This window comes from Pavona decussata, unplaced genomic scaffold (assembly GCF_977016875.1).
Source record: "Pavona decussata unplaced genomic scaffold, jaPavDecu1.1 SCAFFOLD_95, whole genome shotgun sequence".
Classification (NCBI taxonomy): Eukaryota; Metazoa; Cnidaria; class Anthozoa; order Scleractinia; family Agariciidae; genus Pavona; species Pavona decussata.
The window spans coordinates 303,915-318,508 of record NW_028145512.1 but is presented as its reverse complement, the minus strand read 5'-3'; the positions used below and the strand labels follow the sequence as shown (position 1 = coordinate 318,508).

The 14,594-nt window shown below is 38.6% G+C and overlaps 2 protein-coding genes across 2 annotated transcripts in view; both read right to left on the bottom strand.

The window, feature by feature from the left end:
- Positions 1-852: 852 nt before the first annotated feature.
- LOC146472950 (uncharacterized) lies at positions 853-3,520 on the bottom strand. The gene has a single exon (XM_085118695.1). It carries the CDS (start codon positions 3,102-3,104, stop codon positions 2,340-2,342), a length of 765 nt encoding a protein of 254 aa, XP_084974821.1. The 5' UTR covers positions 3,105-3,520; the 3' UTR covers positions 853-2,339.
- A 1,709-nt stretch (positions 3,521-5,229) lies between these two features.
- LOC146472946 (uncharacterized) overlaps positions 5,230-14,594 on the bottom strand; it is a 36,542-nt gene continuing 27,177 nt past the window's right edge. The window contains exons 18-22 of the mRNA XM_085118686.1: positions 10,301-10,346; positions 9,542-9,634; positions 8,177-8,919; positions 7,476-7,674; positions 5,230-6,398 (exon numbers count right to left, since the gene is read on the bottom strand). Coding sequence (XP_084974812.1) covers positions 5,758-6,398; positions 7,476-7,674; positions 8,177-8,919; positions 9,542-9,634; positions 10,301-10,346 — 1,722 coding nt within the window. The 3' untranslated portion in view covers positions 5,230-5,757. The remainder of the gene's footprint in view (positions 6,399-7,475; positions 7,675-8,176; positions 8,920-9,541; positions 9,635-10,300; positions 10,347-14,594) is intronic.

Here is a 14,594-nt window from a genome sequence, read left to right as displayed (position 1 = left end):
CCTTGAAGCTTAATTGAACCTCGTTGTTACTCTGGAAACAAGTGGGGCAATATTTGTGCTTGCCGGATTCATTCATTCATTCATTCATTCATTCATTCATTCATTCATTCATTCATTCATTCATTCATTCATTCATTCATTCATTCATTCATTCAACATATTGATTTTAGTAACTTGTACAGTAACAATTTTTAGATGTTTTAATCGTTCTATTGAGAAGGTTTTAGACTACAGAGATCTTTAACGTTTTTAACTTATCTTAGTCGAAACATTTGTGTAATTACATATCTTTTCTTTAATCAGCTAGTTTTGTTTATACACGACCCCACAAGCTACCTAGCTTTAATCCTTATCGTGTCTAAATAAAGGTTTTGATTGATTTGATTGATTGATCTCTTAATTTTCATGGACCAAAATATGGTCCATGAAAATTGTCGTTGCCCGCTTGAAAATAGGACTCCTTTTATTACCAGCGGAATCCCGTTAATAGTGACTCAAGAGAATTTTAACGGGATGGCTATGTTAACATTTGTTTTGAATTCCCGTAAAATGTGATGATGACGTCCTTTCCAAGGAAATTACGTATTTGTTTTGCACAGCTACCACATTGGATACGCCATCTTGGACTTCTTGATTTTTCCTAAATGTCCAAAAACCATCTAGATTTACTAAAACTGAAGTCAGTTAAAATGGTATGAAAATGTTTTAAAAAAGGTTAAAAAAAATCCCAATTTCGAACAAAGAGGTTGTCAAACTCTCGTTGGCATGGAAACATCGTGTGATGTGAACAACGAAATGTTGCACCAAACTGTTACCAAGGTTAAGGCTAAGGAGAGGTTAAGTAAAAGTCGTAAAGTTTGGTGATGTTTTATTCCACACTAAAAAAGTTACCAAAGTCAGTGCACGCACTCTGATAGTGCCTCGCAGGCTTTTTTTTTCTAGGAGGTGGTGTCAAACTGCTAACTTACAGCTACAAAAAGAAAGGAGACGCAAAAAAAAAAAAAACGACAGAAGAAAGACAGCATGAATCACAAGGCGAAATGACTGAAAATGTTTCACCAAACATTAATTTAAAAGAGAACTTGAAATGTTTTACGCCCCTTCGCATCAATTTTGAAAGGTCGTATTGACGGGATAAACTGTTGTTAATAAAATAACCTAAAATACCCCTTTGGCACTAAAAAACAGTGTCCCCTTAACGAGGTACCTGGATTAACAAGGTTTTCAGAGAGGAAACTGGATGCGCTTTTGTCTGGGCCAGACCAAAACAAAACTAACTTGAAGTGTATTTAAAATTAAAACGACAACAACAACTAATATTAATTTTATACTTCGAACAAACAATTGTCATCAAATCACCAGCCGAAACCTTTTAATATAATGTCTTTATGAACTCCTTTTATGTGGCATCCTTACTTTTATATCCTTTTGTCCCTATGGGTTACCAGCTGATAAGTGTAACTAACATTATCTACTCATGCTGGTCCGGTCGGCAAGTGCAATGTCAGCTAAGGTCGCTGCAACAGTTGGCAAACTTGTTGGCAAATGTTTATCAAGCATCCGTTATTTACTTTTAATTGACGCTATGAAACAATTGAGAACAAGCAGAGAAACAAGCTTTTATCGTTTGCTCTGTAACGTTTTCCTTATTCGTTCATTTGTATATGTTGTATATCAATCCTGTATGGTGAAGTAATCTAAACGGTGTCAACAAACGAGTTTGCCAAATTTTGCCACTGGCGTTTCACAGCTTGAGGAGTATATTAACCCAACAACCAATAGGCCATTTCCGAGTTGCTTTGAACCTCGTTATGAAAGCGAGGCTAAATTAATTTTCATTCATATACAAAAAACATAAGAACAAGAACAAACAAAAATTCATATGAAAAGATTTGTTCTTAGCCTCGCTTCCGTAATGAGGTTCAAAGCAACTCGGAAATGGCGGAAATATGTTTTCACTTTTAACCCCAAAGAAAATATTGCGAAAAGAATTTCCATTTAAGGCGAAAACTTTGAAGTCTTCTGATAAAAGTTGTTTGTTTTGTGAATAGGAAGGGTTACAAAATTTTGGAGATTTTAACTTCTAGTTTGCTCTGTTAGATCTCACTCACATAACAATGAGACAAAATAATAAGAGATAAAATGCATTTGTTCAGATGGTATTCGACTTAGGAAAATAAATTTGCATTATATTAAATTTCAGTTTTTATCACGCACTCTCACGTTCTTGACCTTCACTGGTTGTCAATTTGTGTTGAATGTTTGTTGTTCACTCTCCCTCTTTCAGCTTCTTTCCAATTTGATTTGCTGCTAAAACCACTTGTTGTGTTTCGTGTGCATTAAGACGTCCTTGGCATAAAAACCTCGATAAAAAGTCTACGGTGGTTTACTGTAACCTTTGCCCCATCCTCCATAACTGTGGTGAATTCATCATCATTAGCTGTCTTTTTCTCTAAACAGCCAAGGACGCTGTCCATCTTTTTTGATGTGTAATCAGTCTCTGCACTTTGAAGTTCATTAACCGACTCGCAAGAGTGGGTGGTGTCTTTTCTCAAACAACAAGAGTTTCTTCTGTTCAATATAAGCGGTAAACTCGTTGATCTAGTTGCTCTAATTGTTGGCTGAGGAGACACTGCTTGGCGGGATTGATCCTCGATCTTTACCGACCCGCACGACAGAAAATCACAGGGAATGTTTTCTTCTTCGCTTTCAAGTTCAATAATATCTCTTTTCGCTTCTTGGACTTCTTGCTTTATAGTGCTGTATTCAGGGAAACCATTTCTGCAAATCAACGAGTCAGAAGCTAGTGGTATTTTAGGAAGTGATACACGTGTCGAAGACATATCTTCATCCGTTGTTATGCGAACTTTATTCGCTCTTTTCTCTCTTCTTGTCTTCGCCTCCATCGCTTTTGGCTTTTCCAGTAAAGAGCATCTGTACGGTGTATGGCTCAGCAGAAAGTTGTTAAAGGCGTTCCGCTTTAGTTTCGTGTCGAAGCAAACGTGTAGATGTCCATCCTTTGTTTGTGTGCGGAAAGGACGGTTTGCGGACAAGTCCATAAGCACTTGAGCTGGGAACTTTACGTGTGGAGTTTCACGAGACATTCTACAATCCTATCACAGTAATTTTAAGTTGAATTTCCACATCGTCTTTGATGCACTGGTTGTAGCTTTCTTCTTTCTGCCTTCTCATTCATGTACGCCTTTCACCAGACTGTTTTCGCGTGCCTGATCAAGTAGTTATGAGCCGAAGTGAAAACTAAACGTAACCACGATCACGCATGCAAATTAATCACGACCTTTCGGTGACATAGGAAATATTGATTACAGCTGCTCTCTATAAATCCTTGCATGACATTCGTGTTTCGTCATCTCAACAGTAAACAAATCAGACAGTGTGTCATTTCTTCAAAGGGAGCTCACGAGTAAAAACCCTCCAATACCGACACTAAACTGTCCTCCTCTAAACTATTGAAGGCGAAATTACTTATGGCTCGTTTTAAACAATGTAACCCAATTTGTTGATAGTTTTTATAGCCTTCGGGTAGATTTTAAACAATGAACAAATTGCCAATAAATGCCGTAATTATCATATCCCCGATGTTTGGCTCGGTACTGGCCTGTTGAACAATAAAGCCACTCGGGTCTTTTCAAAGTCTTTAAACAAAAGAAAATCCATTGTAATATACTGTAATTACTGGTGCGTTTTATTATAATGATACATTTCGTTTGCTTTGGTTATAACCAGTCTGGCGTATTTTCTCACAACTGTGTCTTCTGACAACAAATCTGTTTGTCCCAATGAATGCAATGTTTTGGGTTGCCTATCTTAATTAAAGTGTTTGCTCTCTTACAGTTTAATTTTATGTATGGATTTGAAAGTTTTGGCTTGACAAAAGAGCAATTAACAAATAAGATTAAAATGTGACGCTGCCAACAAAAACAAAAAGCTCTTTTTTATCAGTTTTCTGTGCTATGTTTATAAACATGTGAAATCACTACAGTTCAGACATCGAGGTGAAGTGACAATGCTTCATAATAAAGTTAAAACGATGTTGATGAAGCACTTGCGGCTCTTACAAAGGTTGACGCTTCGTTGCTAAACGAATGAACTGTGTTTCATGATAAACTGTGCGAATATACTTGTTTGTTGACTTAATTCCACTGCACCTAACATAATCAGCTACATCTAATCTTAAGGTATGAAAATAATTCAGATAACACTTAGCCATCGAATTATTTTGGGAGACGCACAGCTTTCTGACAATAAAAAGGGTAAGGGGGTTAGTTTCCATGGAAACTGTGGTGCTGTGACGGTGGGGAGAAGAAACGAATGTTTGGTTTATAAAAGGAGTTGATAACTAAAGTTAAATTGGCCACCGTAAAGAGATCCGAATGTTGACGTTTCGAGGGCTTTTTTAAAATTAATTGATTATTTATTTATAATTAATTTTTTTATAAGAACGTTAGAAGAGACTGAACGTTCTTATTTCTTTTCTTTTCTTTGTTTTTGTTTTTTTTTTGGGCAATTTGAGCCTGAAAAGTTCTGAAGATGTTCTTAAGTTTACCTGTTATAGTATTTCAATAAATCTGACGTTTTACATGTATTATTTTATCCGTATTTATACCTTTCATTTTAAAAACATTTGGTCAAAACAAAAATGTTATTAACTGACACTCAGCCTAGGTAAGTTTCTTAGCATGTTCTTAAATTTTAGTTAATCTCAGCTTCAAAGTTCTTATAAAAAGGTTCTTACAAAAAAAAAAGAGTGTAGTCCTTCGTCAGTCGCTTTGGCGCAGGGATAACTGGCTCAAAACGTCAGCACTCGAAGTTATCAATTCTATTGTAAACCAAACATTCGTTCACAACAAAAGCCTGGTTCATACTCGTGAGTAAATCGCGCAAGCATAAGAATTTTAAAAGGTCTAAGAAATGTTTTTTGTGTCAACTAATGTGATACGCCAATGCTCGGATTTTCTTGTGGTTATCCCATCCCGTACCCACTGTGGTGAAACAAGCACAAACCGCACAAGGCGACAGACATTTGTAAGCAAAAGCGCCCCTGACATAAGCACAAGCGCAAGGATAAGAAAACAAAACCACTTCTTTTCTTGTGCTTCTCGGTCAGGTTCACACTAGCCTCCCACGCGGACTTTATAGGGGTTCGTCACGCGTCCCCCCCCCCCCCCCCACCTCACAAACGGGGGGGAGTGGGGAGGAACGCGTGACGAACCCCTAAGAACGTCTGTGTGGGATGCTTGGCTCACACCAGATCACAGACAAATTTTCTTATGCTTGCGCTTTCGAGTTGGAGACCAGGAACAGGTGGAGCTCACCTCTCCACGTACGGTCTGTACCATAATCCTAGGATCTTTACAACCTTTTATGACAGCTTTCCGGCATATTTTGTTGGGGGTCAAGAGAAGCCAATGCCTTGTATTACAATCAGCAATCGATATACAAAGCTAAGAAGTGGTAGGAATGGAAAATGATCGAATTTGTGAGGCTTTCAATGTTGGAGAAGGAAATTCATAGAGTGATTAATCGGGATTAAGCTTAGAACGGAACGTACGTGTAATCGATTCCCAAACAGAATCCGTTTCACACATTGGATTTGTGCCTTAGAAAAAGCTGTTTAATAGCTTATTTTACTTCCTGTAACGTGCACAACACAACAATTTCTGCTTTCGTTTCCACTTGATCAAGACCTTATTTTATATCTAAACTTCGAATATTAATGTAAAGAAAATATGTTCATCAAGGACTTCTGTTTACTCCTCCAACTCTCGAAATGGGAGGAAGATGAAACTTGTTGAGTTCTCTAAGCAACGTATCACGTGTCATGTCACGTGCCACTTCACGAAATGGCGAGCCACTTTCGGAACTGCCCCCAGACCTCACTGACGTCTTAGAATCATTATTCAAGCGGCTGAGAGGGGTTGATGTGTGCACTGAAATCGGAGTGGCTGTATTTGGAGGCGGTGGATGATCGGTGAAACTTCCAGGCAGCAAATGGCCTTTTTTATCCAAAAACCTTTGTGTGATGATGTTTCGGTTTTTAATGTATTCGTCTAGTGCTACGAGGGAATCCTGCTTATGCAAACTATTAATCGCTCGGAATAAATTCAGTCGCTTCTCCGCAAAGGGTTTTACTTTCCGATGGTTGAGCGGAGGCACGCTTTGTGCTTTGGGAATTCGTTGATGTATTTGGGGTTTCTTTTCGTGACTGTGTGACATGAAGGGTATCTTGAGTTCAACTGGTTTGCAGGGCAGTTGCGGGAAATTGCTAATCTGCCCCGATTTGCTTGTAGTTTCTTCGTTTAATTGGGGAAGAGGCGTCCCAGCTCTCCATGTTAACTCCATGATTCCATAGCGACTTTCTCCCTCAATCTTTTTGCCTGGACACAAATAAAAGAAAAATTTGACTTATTGTTCTAGAGGTATCCCACCAATCTGGTACCCAGATCTCCCTCAAGAACGAGTAAGATCTGGGTACACGATTATAGTATCGGCCGCGACATTGCAAGGATAGCGCGATCAAGTCAAAAGGAGGTTAACAATGGCGTCTGTCCTTGCAGACTGGTGGCGGCGCAGTCATCGAGGAACACCTGACCACGCAGGCTAGTGGTACAAACGCTAACCTTCATCAACCCTGTTCCCAGGAACGAAATAACTTTGTTTTGGCGCAAAATGTGCACGGATGTCTGTTCAAATTCTCCGTACTGAGGAGCGAGTAGTTTCCCGAGGGCAAAGCTGTTCGCCTCACGGGAGGAAAAGCTCCGATTTTTAGCGTTTTCAAGTACCCATTTCGAGAGGTTTTGTTGCTGTACTCGTATACCCCTTCGGTAAAGTGCCATCTCGAAAATTTCAAATAATATAATATCTTTTGTGACATTGAAGTAGGTCAAGCTTTGAAAACTGAGGAATATCATGTGACATGTCACAGTTTTAGTTGGGGCATGTTGCGTCACGTGACGCATTTTGATCAATAGCAGTATTCTTTTTGTCGTGACACTAATGCCGTCACGAAGGCCTTCTTAGTTGAGATATATCCTGAGTATTCTTTCTTAACAAATGTCTATTGTTATGGCAACAAAACGTAATTACAAACAAACAATACTAAGGACATTTCTTAACTTAGGAGGGCTTCTTGAAGCCAGCCCCAGGTCCTTAGCAGCTGGGAGGTCACCTGATCTATTCAGAGAGTATTTTTGTATATATTATTTGCTAGCAAATGAAAGTAGAACGATCAAATTTTTTAAAAAAATGGCCAAATTCAGACCTCTGACATTTCGGAATGATTATCGGAAAAACGCTTTTGGAAACCAAGGCCTTGCCTTCTTGCAACTTGGTTATGGCATCACCAGGAAGTTTCCATTCAAATTTCATTCACGGCCGCTTAGATGAATCAATTAGCTGCTTTCCTAATTAACAAAACAAAAATTAAAAAAAGAAGAAGAATATGAAAGCTTCACCTGTGTGAATAGACAGCCTATGTGGGAGTGACGTGACTACAAAGTCCTGTGTTTGCCGTGAAGACTGCAGCCGGGAGTCACTAAGCGTCTTTGCTCTGATTATCGTGGATTTGAGCAGTCGTTGGCCGTGAGTGCCTGGACCCAAACAATGTTGAAGTGATGGCTGAACAAAAATTGGCAGAATGTCCTCATCCTTTTTCTATTAAAAAAATGACATTAGGAAACATTGCAAAAGAATGAAAACTTCGCCCTTTGTGATGAAGTCGAAGACCTTATTATAAAATTGGTCAGAACAATACTGCTGCAATGCTCAGGATTTACTTGTCGCACGGAGGATAGCCAATGACGACAACAAACATACGATAACCAAGACAGCACCCAGTTTGAACTAAAAATTGATACAAATATCATGATTTAAAACCAACAGTTATTACATCGCCTTAGAAAGGCGACGCCTGACGCGGGTAGACCCATCACAGAGAATGCTTATCTACCTTTCAATCAAGGAAATATAAAGCGTCGGGTCATCATCATCAACGTTATCTAACGAAAGTGACCGCTGCATGTACTGGGCTCACGGGCTCACCTGATGGCGTCTGAACTGGTCTCCTCGCAGCAAGCAATTTTTTGCGCGCTCACACGGTTCGCTCGCTTTACTATCCCGAAGAAAAATAAGGGAATGCTCGTAGACTAGAACCAACCTGCCTAGCAGTATCAATCTGTAGTGATGTCCTTGGGCCTATGTATTGCCCCCACGTTTCCTGTGATGGATCAGAGAAAAACAGATCTTCGTCTTCCGTATCAGGCTCCAATATGGCACAGAACCCGAGGATGCCTTCAACGACACTATTGAATTTCCTCGCCACCCCAGTTCTACCTGACGCCAACGATTCTGCGTTTCCAAACAATCCTTCGATGTTCCGAAGCACTTCATTTCTGAGCGTTAATAGAAGTTCTTGATACCTCAAAGGAAGTCTTCCAAGACCATTTATGACAGCGTAGTCTCCCCTTTCAATGACACTCAAAGATTCAGAGCGAAAAAGACCTCGCATATTCAGCAAGATCTCCCCTTTACTCCTTGAAGCCTTTCGCGCTAAATTTTCCAGCACTTCATCGAATGGAGGTAGCTGACAAATTAGGTCCATTAAATCCACTACACTGTAATACTCCTGAGTAGTATTATCTTCCTGTACTGTTGCCAGTGGAATGATCCTTTTGGTACGCTTCATTTTGAGCAGCAGTAACATAGCTTTTCGTCGGTTTAATCCCAAGCAGTCCATCACCTTGAAGACTTGCGGTAGAGATAGAAGTCCTAAGCTTTGGTTGTCTGAAGCTTGGGTAGTAGCTTTATCATCGATGAACTTTTGGCATGGCCCTTGTCTGGGTTCTTGTTCAATCCAAATAGGGCTTGTCAGACATTCTTGTGTCCTTCCTTTGTTGCGATCTGATGTGAGTATGTACAAAACGAAAAGGCTAAGTTTAAACTTGAGTACATATCAGGTGACTGACGCAACACGGTTCCTGGGTGTTACAAATCGGTGTGAGGCCACAATGTTGAAAGGAATTTAAAAAAAAATCGACAGATAACACGTCCCCGGAGAGCCAGAAGCTATTTATATTAGTCGGGGGAAAGGATTTTCCCTTTCACTCGACTAGCTGAGTCTCCGAGAATCCAGATAACATGGAAGATGTTGATTTCTAATTTACCTACCATCAATTTTTTTGTTCAGAAAGGCAACTTATCATGGCAGTGCAATTAATACGACTGAAGCCTCAGTTACAAATTTAAGTACAATAATGTGATACAATACAATACAATACAATACAATACAATACAATACAATACAATACAATACAATGCAATACAATACACGATTGGACATTTAATGCTGGAATGCCTATTTATTTGGACATTTGAACTTTTGGACGTTAGAAATTCAGAAACGCTTGAAAAGTTGTTTTTTGATTCTTGTCGCCAATGACTTGCCTTTTGGTGGCAGGCAAAGTTTAACTTGTAATGAAAACTGTAGAGTCTGAGTCGATCATCCACGGAATCGCTAAATTACCTGGACTGTCCACGGCGGTGTCAATTTCTTTTCTGTCGTCTGCACTTTCCAAAGATTTAACAGTCTCTCTATCACTTGAGATCACCAAACAGTCTGCGGAGTCGAAAAATAATAAGAGTAAAATAACCCTTATCCTTCTGGAATGATTACCGACGAAAACAAACACCTACTACTGCTATGCTGCTTACACCAAGAAATAGACATTTGTTCTCAAATTCTTGCATCTTTCTGAAGGAAGGAATGGAGCTAAATCATTCCGTTCCTTTGATGCGCCCCTGCTACGTTATTACTTAACATTATTTTCTATTGCGTACGTTATCTGGCCTTATTTTTCACTTTGAATGACATGCACAAAATAAAGCAGTTTCCCATTGTTTCAAATGTTTTGAGGTAATTAACATTTCGAGGTGGTGCTCCCGCAAAAGAAAACCTTCCTGACCATTACTTTTAACTCGGTTTTAACCAGGCAATGATAGAAACCAAAGATTCTAGTGTTTTTACTGATGAATACGAAGATCAAAAAAAAGATCAAGAACTATAATTCTACAGTTTCTCCCAGAAGAACTTACCAGTTAAAACATTGTACATGGAAAATATTCGCAGGATATAAAAACACGAAAATACCAGATAAGTTATCTACATCTACGTCAACATTTATCATCTACAACGCTGTTTACACTACGCAACCTTGTTCAGACAAGGTTTTAGATTCCTTTGCACGTCACCCAAACAAACGAACTCGTTACTCAGTTTTCTTACCTCGCTGTATTTTATCAGTTACGTCGTGCTCAGCCTGTGGACTGCCCTAAGCAGTAGCAGTAGCAGCAGCAAAAAAAAAAAAAAACAACAAAAACAAAAAAAGGAAAGAAAGAAGAAAGAAAAAAGAAATGAATCTTGTTTGAGCAATGATAATAATGATGATACCTTTATTTCAGTGTCAAGGTACTTAGCAATGCAGTGCTAATTGAGCCGGGAGACTAAATTACTGAACGAGATACGAAAAGCTGAACATAGTACTATTAAAAAACACAGCTGGTGGAGACAGAACACGCGGAGATTTACTAAGCATGACCTAGGGGGCTGCCGTGAAACATTAAATCCAAGTGGTTAGAGCGCGACTACAACCCGTTCCCCTAGATTGCATCTGGCGAGCTAACCGCTAGACCACGTTGCCTATGTAAAATGACTTTTTTAATTAGTCACTCCAAGATCTCCAAGTAGTGTCATGTGGTACATTGTTCAGTACGTTCAATTGGTCAATCACCGGCTCTGCGTGCCACCAAATTGTTGGCTAAGGGCGCTTTCCGTGTCAGAAATGGCAGGCCAGACTGGTCATTTCGTGAACAGAATTCCCAATTTTAACTAAAGGCTTGGTTAAACGCCAGTTACTCGAACGCCTTGAAAATGGCACATACATTTCTGTGATTATGCAATTTTGAAGAATTTGTAGATCCCAACCTTAAAAAATGGCGCACTCCGTTCACGAACTGACCGTTCTGGCTGGCGTGTTCTCGCTAATTGAAAGACTGCTCCAGACAATAAGAGAACGACATTGATTCCTGCTTGTCAACTGTTGCTACCGACTTTGATTTCCATATTACAGAGTCTTGTCGAGTTGCTCTTAACTTGATGTTCTCTAGTTCAAAACTTTCAAGGATTTAGATAATATGTTGACAAAAAATTAAAACAACTACAACAAAAAAATATGTTCTGGTTTCATGAAATTGAGTGAAGATGGAAGTACTTCAGATAAACGGCGTTTATATCAAGCCATAATCCCAGTCTTTGACCAGTATTTTAAGATTTTGTTCATTACGAATTACAAATATCAATTCGTAGTGCACAAAGTCTTAAAATACTTGAACAGGCCGCTCAGCGAGCAACAACAATCCCAGACATTCTGTATCATTAGTGTGTTAAGCTGATAACATTTCCCCTTAAGTTTGCATAGGAAAGCTGGATGACGGAATTGGAGATTAACAGTAGAGCTAGAAGTTAAAATCAGCGTATCTATATCAATGTTTTCAAAAATAAGTTTGTTATTTGTTGCAGCACAATCTGTGTTTTTATAAAAGTTCTGTTCTGTCTGTTCACAAATTCACGAAAATAGCCAAAAATCGAGCAACAAGTTGAACTTCTGCTGGTCTCAATGTCGTAAAAGGAAAAGGAAGAAGTTCACTGCTTTCCCTTCTACAAATTCGTAAAAATAGCCAAAAATCTAGAGATAAGTTCATTCCTTTCTGGTCTCGAATTCGTGAAAATAGCCAAAAATCAAGAGATAAGTTAATTCCTCTCTCCTCTCAAATTCGTGAAAATAGCCTAAAATTGGGCAATAATGTCTTCCCTTTCTGGTATCAAACTCGTAAAAAATAACCAAAAATGAATTATTAAGTTCTGTCCTGTCTGTACACTCATTCATGAAAATAGCCAAGAACCGAGCAATAACTCAATTTTTTCTTGTGTAAACTTTCTTGAAAATGGCGTAAAATCAAGGAATATAAGTTCACTCCAATCTTGTTTCAACGATTAGTGAAAATAGCTAAACATCCGCAATAAGTTCATTCCTTGCTGATTTAAATTCCTTGAAGATTACCAAACATCGAGAAAAAAGTTTATTCCTTTCAGTTCTCAAATTCGTGAAAATGGCTTAAGTTTAATCCTTTCTGCCTCAAATTCGGGAATTTAGCCAAAAATCGAGAGATAAGTTCATAACTTTCTCCTTTCAAATTCATAAAAATAGTCAAAAATCGAGAGATGAGTTCTAGCATCCTTTCTGCTGTCAAATTCATGACAATGGCCAAAAATGGAGTAATAAGTTCAATCCTTCCTGTCTCAAATTCGGGAAAATAGACAAAAATCGATGAATAAGGTCACTCATCACTGGTCTCGTGAAAATAGTTCGTCAAAATCGAGCAATAGTTGAACTTTTTCTCGTCTCAATGTCGCGAAAATGTCCAAAATTCGAGAAAGAAGTTCCTGCCTTTCTCTTCTCAAATTCGTGAAAATAGAAAAACATAGAGAGATATGTTCATTCCTTTCAGGCCCCAAATTCATGAAAATAGCCAAAAGTCAATGGAGAGATGAGTTCTATCCTTTCTGCTGTCAAATTCTTGACAATGACCAATAATGGAGTAATAAGTTCAATCCAGTTTCTGTCTCAAATTCAGGAAGATAGCCAAAAATCGAGAGATAAGATGTTTCCTTTCTCCTTTCAACTTTGTGGAAATGGCCAAAAATGGAATCCTTTCTGTCTCAAAATCGAGGAAATACTCCCAAATCGAGAGATAAGTACATTCCTTTCGAGTCTCAAACTGGTGACAATAGCAAAATCGAGCAACTAGTTCACTCTTTTTGGACTCCAATTCGCGAAAATAGGCAAAAATTGGGAAATAAGTCAATTTTCTCTAGTCTTCAAATTTGTCAAAATAGCTAAAAATCGGGCAAAAAGTTCATACTTCTGGCTGAATATAGCCAGAGATCGAACAAGAAGTTCACTGCTGTTTAGTTTCAAATTTGTGAGAATAGCTAGAAATCAAGACCTAAGTTCGTTTAAAATCCGTGAAAAAGGCCAAAATGAAGCCGTAAATTCACTCCTTGTTAGCCTCAAATTCGTAAGAAAAACCGGCGTGGTCTCATATCCGTGAAAAAATCGAGCAAGAGACAGATCTGTTGCGAGGAAACTAAAATGGTTTCGAAATCCTTATGAAACATTTGACATCCAAAACATTTTGAAAAGCAGTGTCCGGATTTTAAATTGAGTATCGCTTCGCATCGCACCGTACCGTATCGTATCATTATATGTTGTGTTGTCTAGTCTTTTGTCCTATTGTATTCTCTGGTGTTGTGTAGTGTTTTGTTAAGTAGGTATGTTTTCTTTGTTTTTTGTTTCTTGTGTTGTGTTGAGTAGGAATGTTTTGTCATTTTGTTATGCTTGCGTTGTGTCCTATTTTGTTGTCCTTGTCTCGTGTTGTTTTGTGTTTTGTTTTATTGAAGCGTGATTGGATGGAAAGATCATTGTATTGCGTATTGCATAGTAATGTACTATGGAAATCATTGGGTTCTATGAATAACAAAAGAGGAGGGTTGATTCTGTATGCTGTGTGTCAGGTTTACTGATTCCGCCCAAACCATCCGGGTGGTGTCCCACTTATATAGGCAAATAACAATAGCTTGATGGCAAACCAATCAGAAGCGAGTGGCGTCATCGTTATTAACCAACAGGAAAAGAAGCAATAGAATAATTAATGCAAAGAAATTGACATAATTAAAATGGATTAACATACGTGACTCAACACAAAGAAAGAAAATGTAGACAGACCAGCAATAATGTCGAAAATATGGGCGTTCGGTAAACTCTACCGCTAGATAAGAATAGAAAGAGATTCGCCTAAGATATTTCTGATGTATTGAGGCTATTGGAAGACAAGTATTCAATCACGGATTCTCCGGAAAATCGACCTGAAACAACCTTTGCTTCAGTCTTCGTAAGTTGTTTTCTTGGCGAATTCGGTTCGCTGGTGTGTGTTGACCTAATTGCAAATCAGCTGTGTTCGTTTGCTGTAAAGTCATTTAGTTGAGTAAACCTCAACTGCCTTCCATTTTATCCCTTCAAAAGTACAAAATTTTCTGTTCGATTCCTGTACGATGCTTAGGATCGTATGGTGATGATTTCTATAACGGTATACACCTTTACTGCTACTAGTTGCGCGCGATGATTTTTGGACTCAAATTCGTGACATTAGGCCAAAATCGAGCAATAAGTGCACTCCTTTCTGGTCTCAGATTCAAGAAAATACCAAACAATCGAGCAAGAAGTTCAATCCATTCTAGTCTTAAATCCGTGAAAATAGCCAAAAAAATCGGACAATAAGTTCACTCCTTCTTGGACCAAATTCGTTAAAAAAGCTAAATATCGAGCAATAAGTTCAATTCTTTCTGTCTCAGATTCGGGAAAAATAGACAAAAATAAAACATAGTTCTAATTTTTCTGGTCTCAAAATCGTGATGGACCGCGTGACCGCGTGACCGCGTGACCGCGTGATGCGGTTTGTAA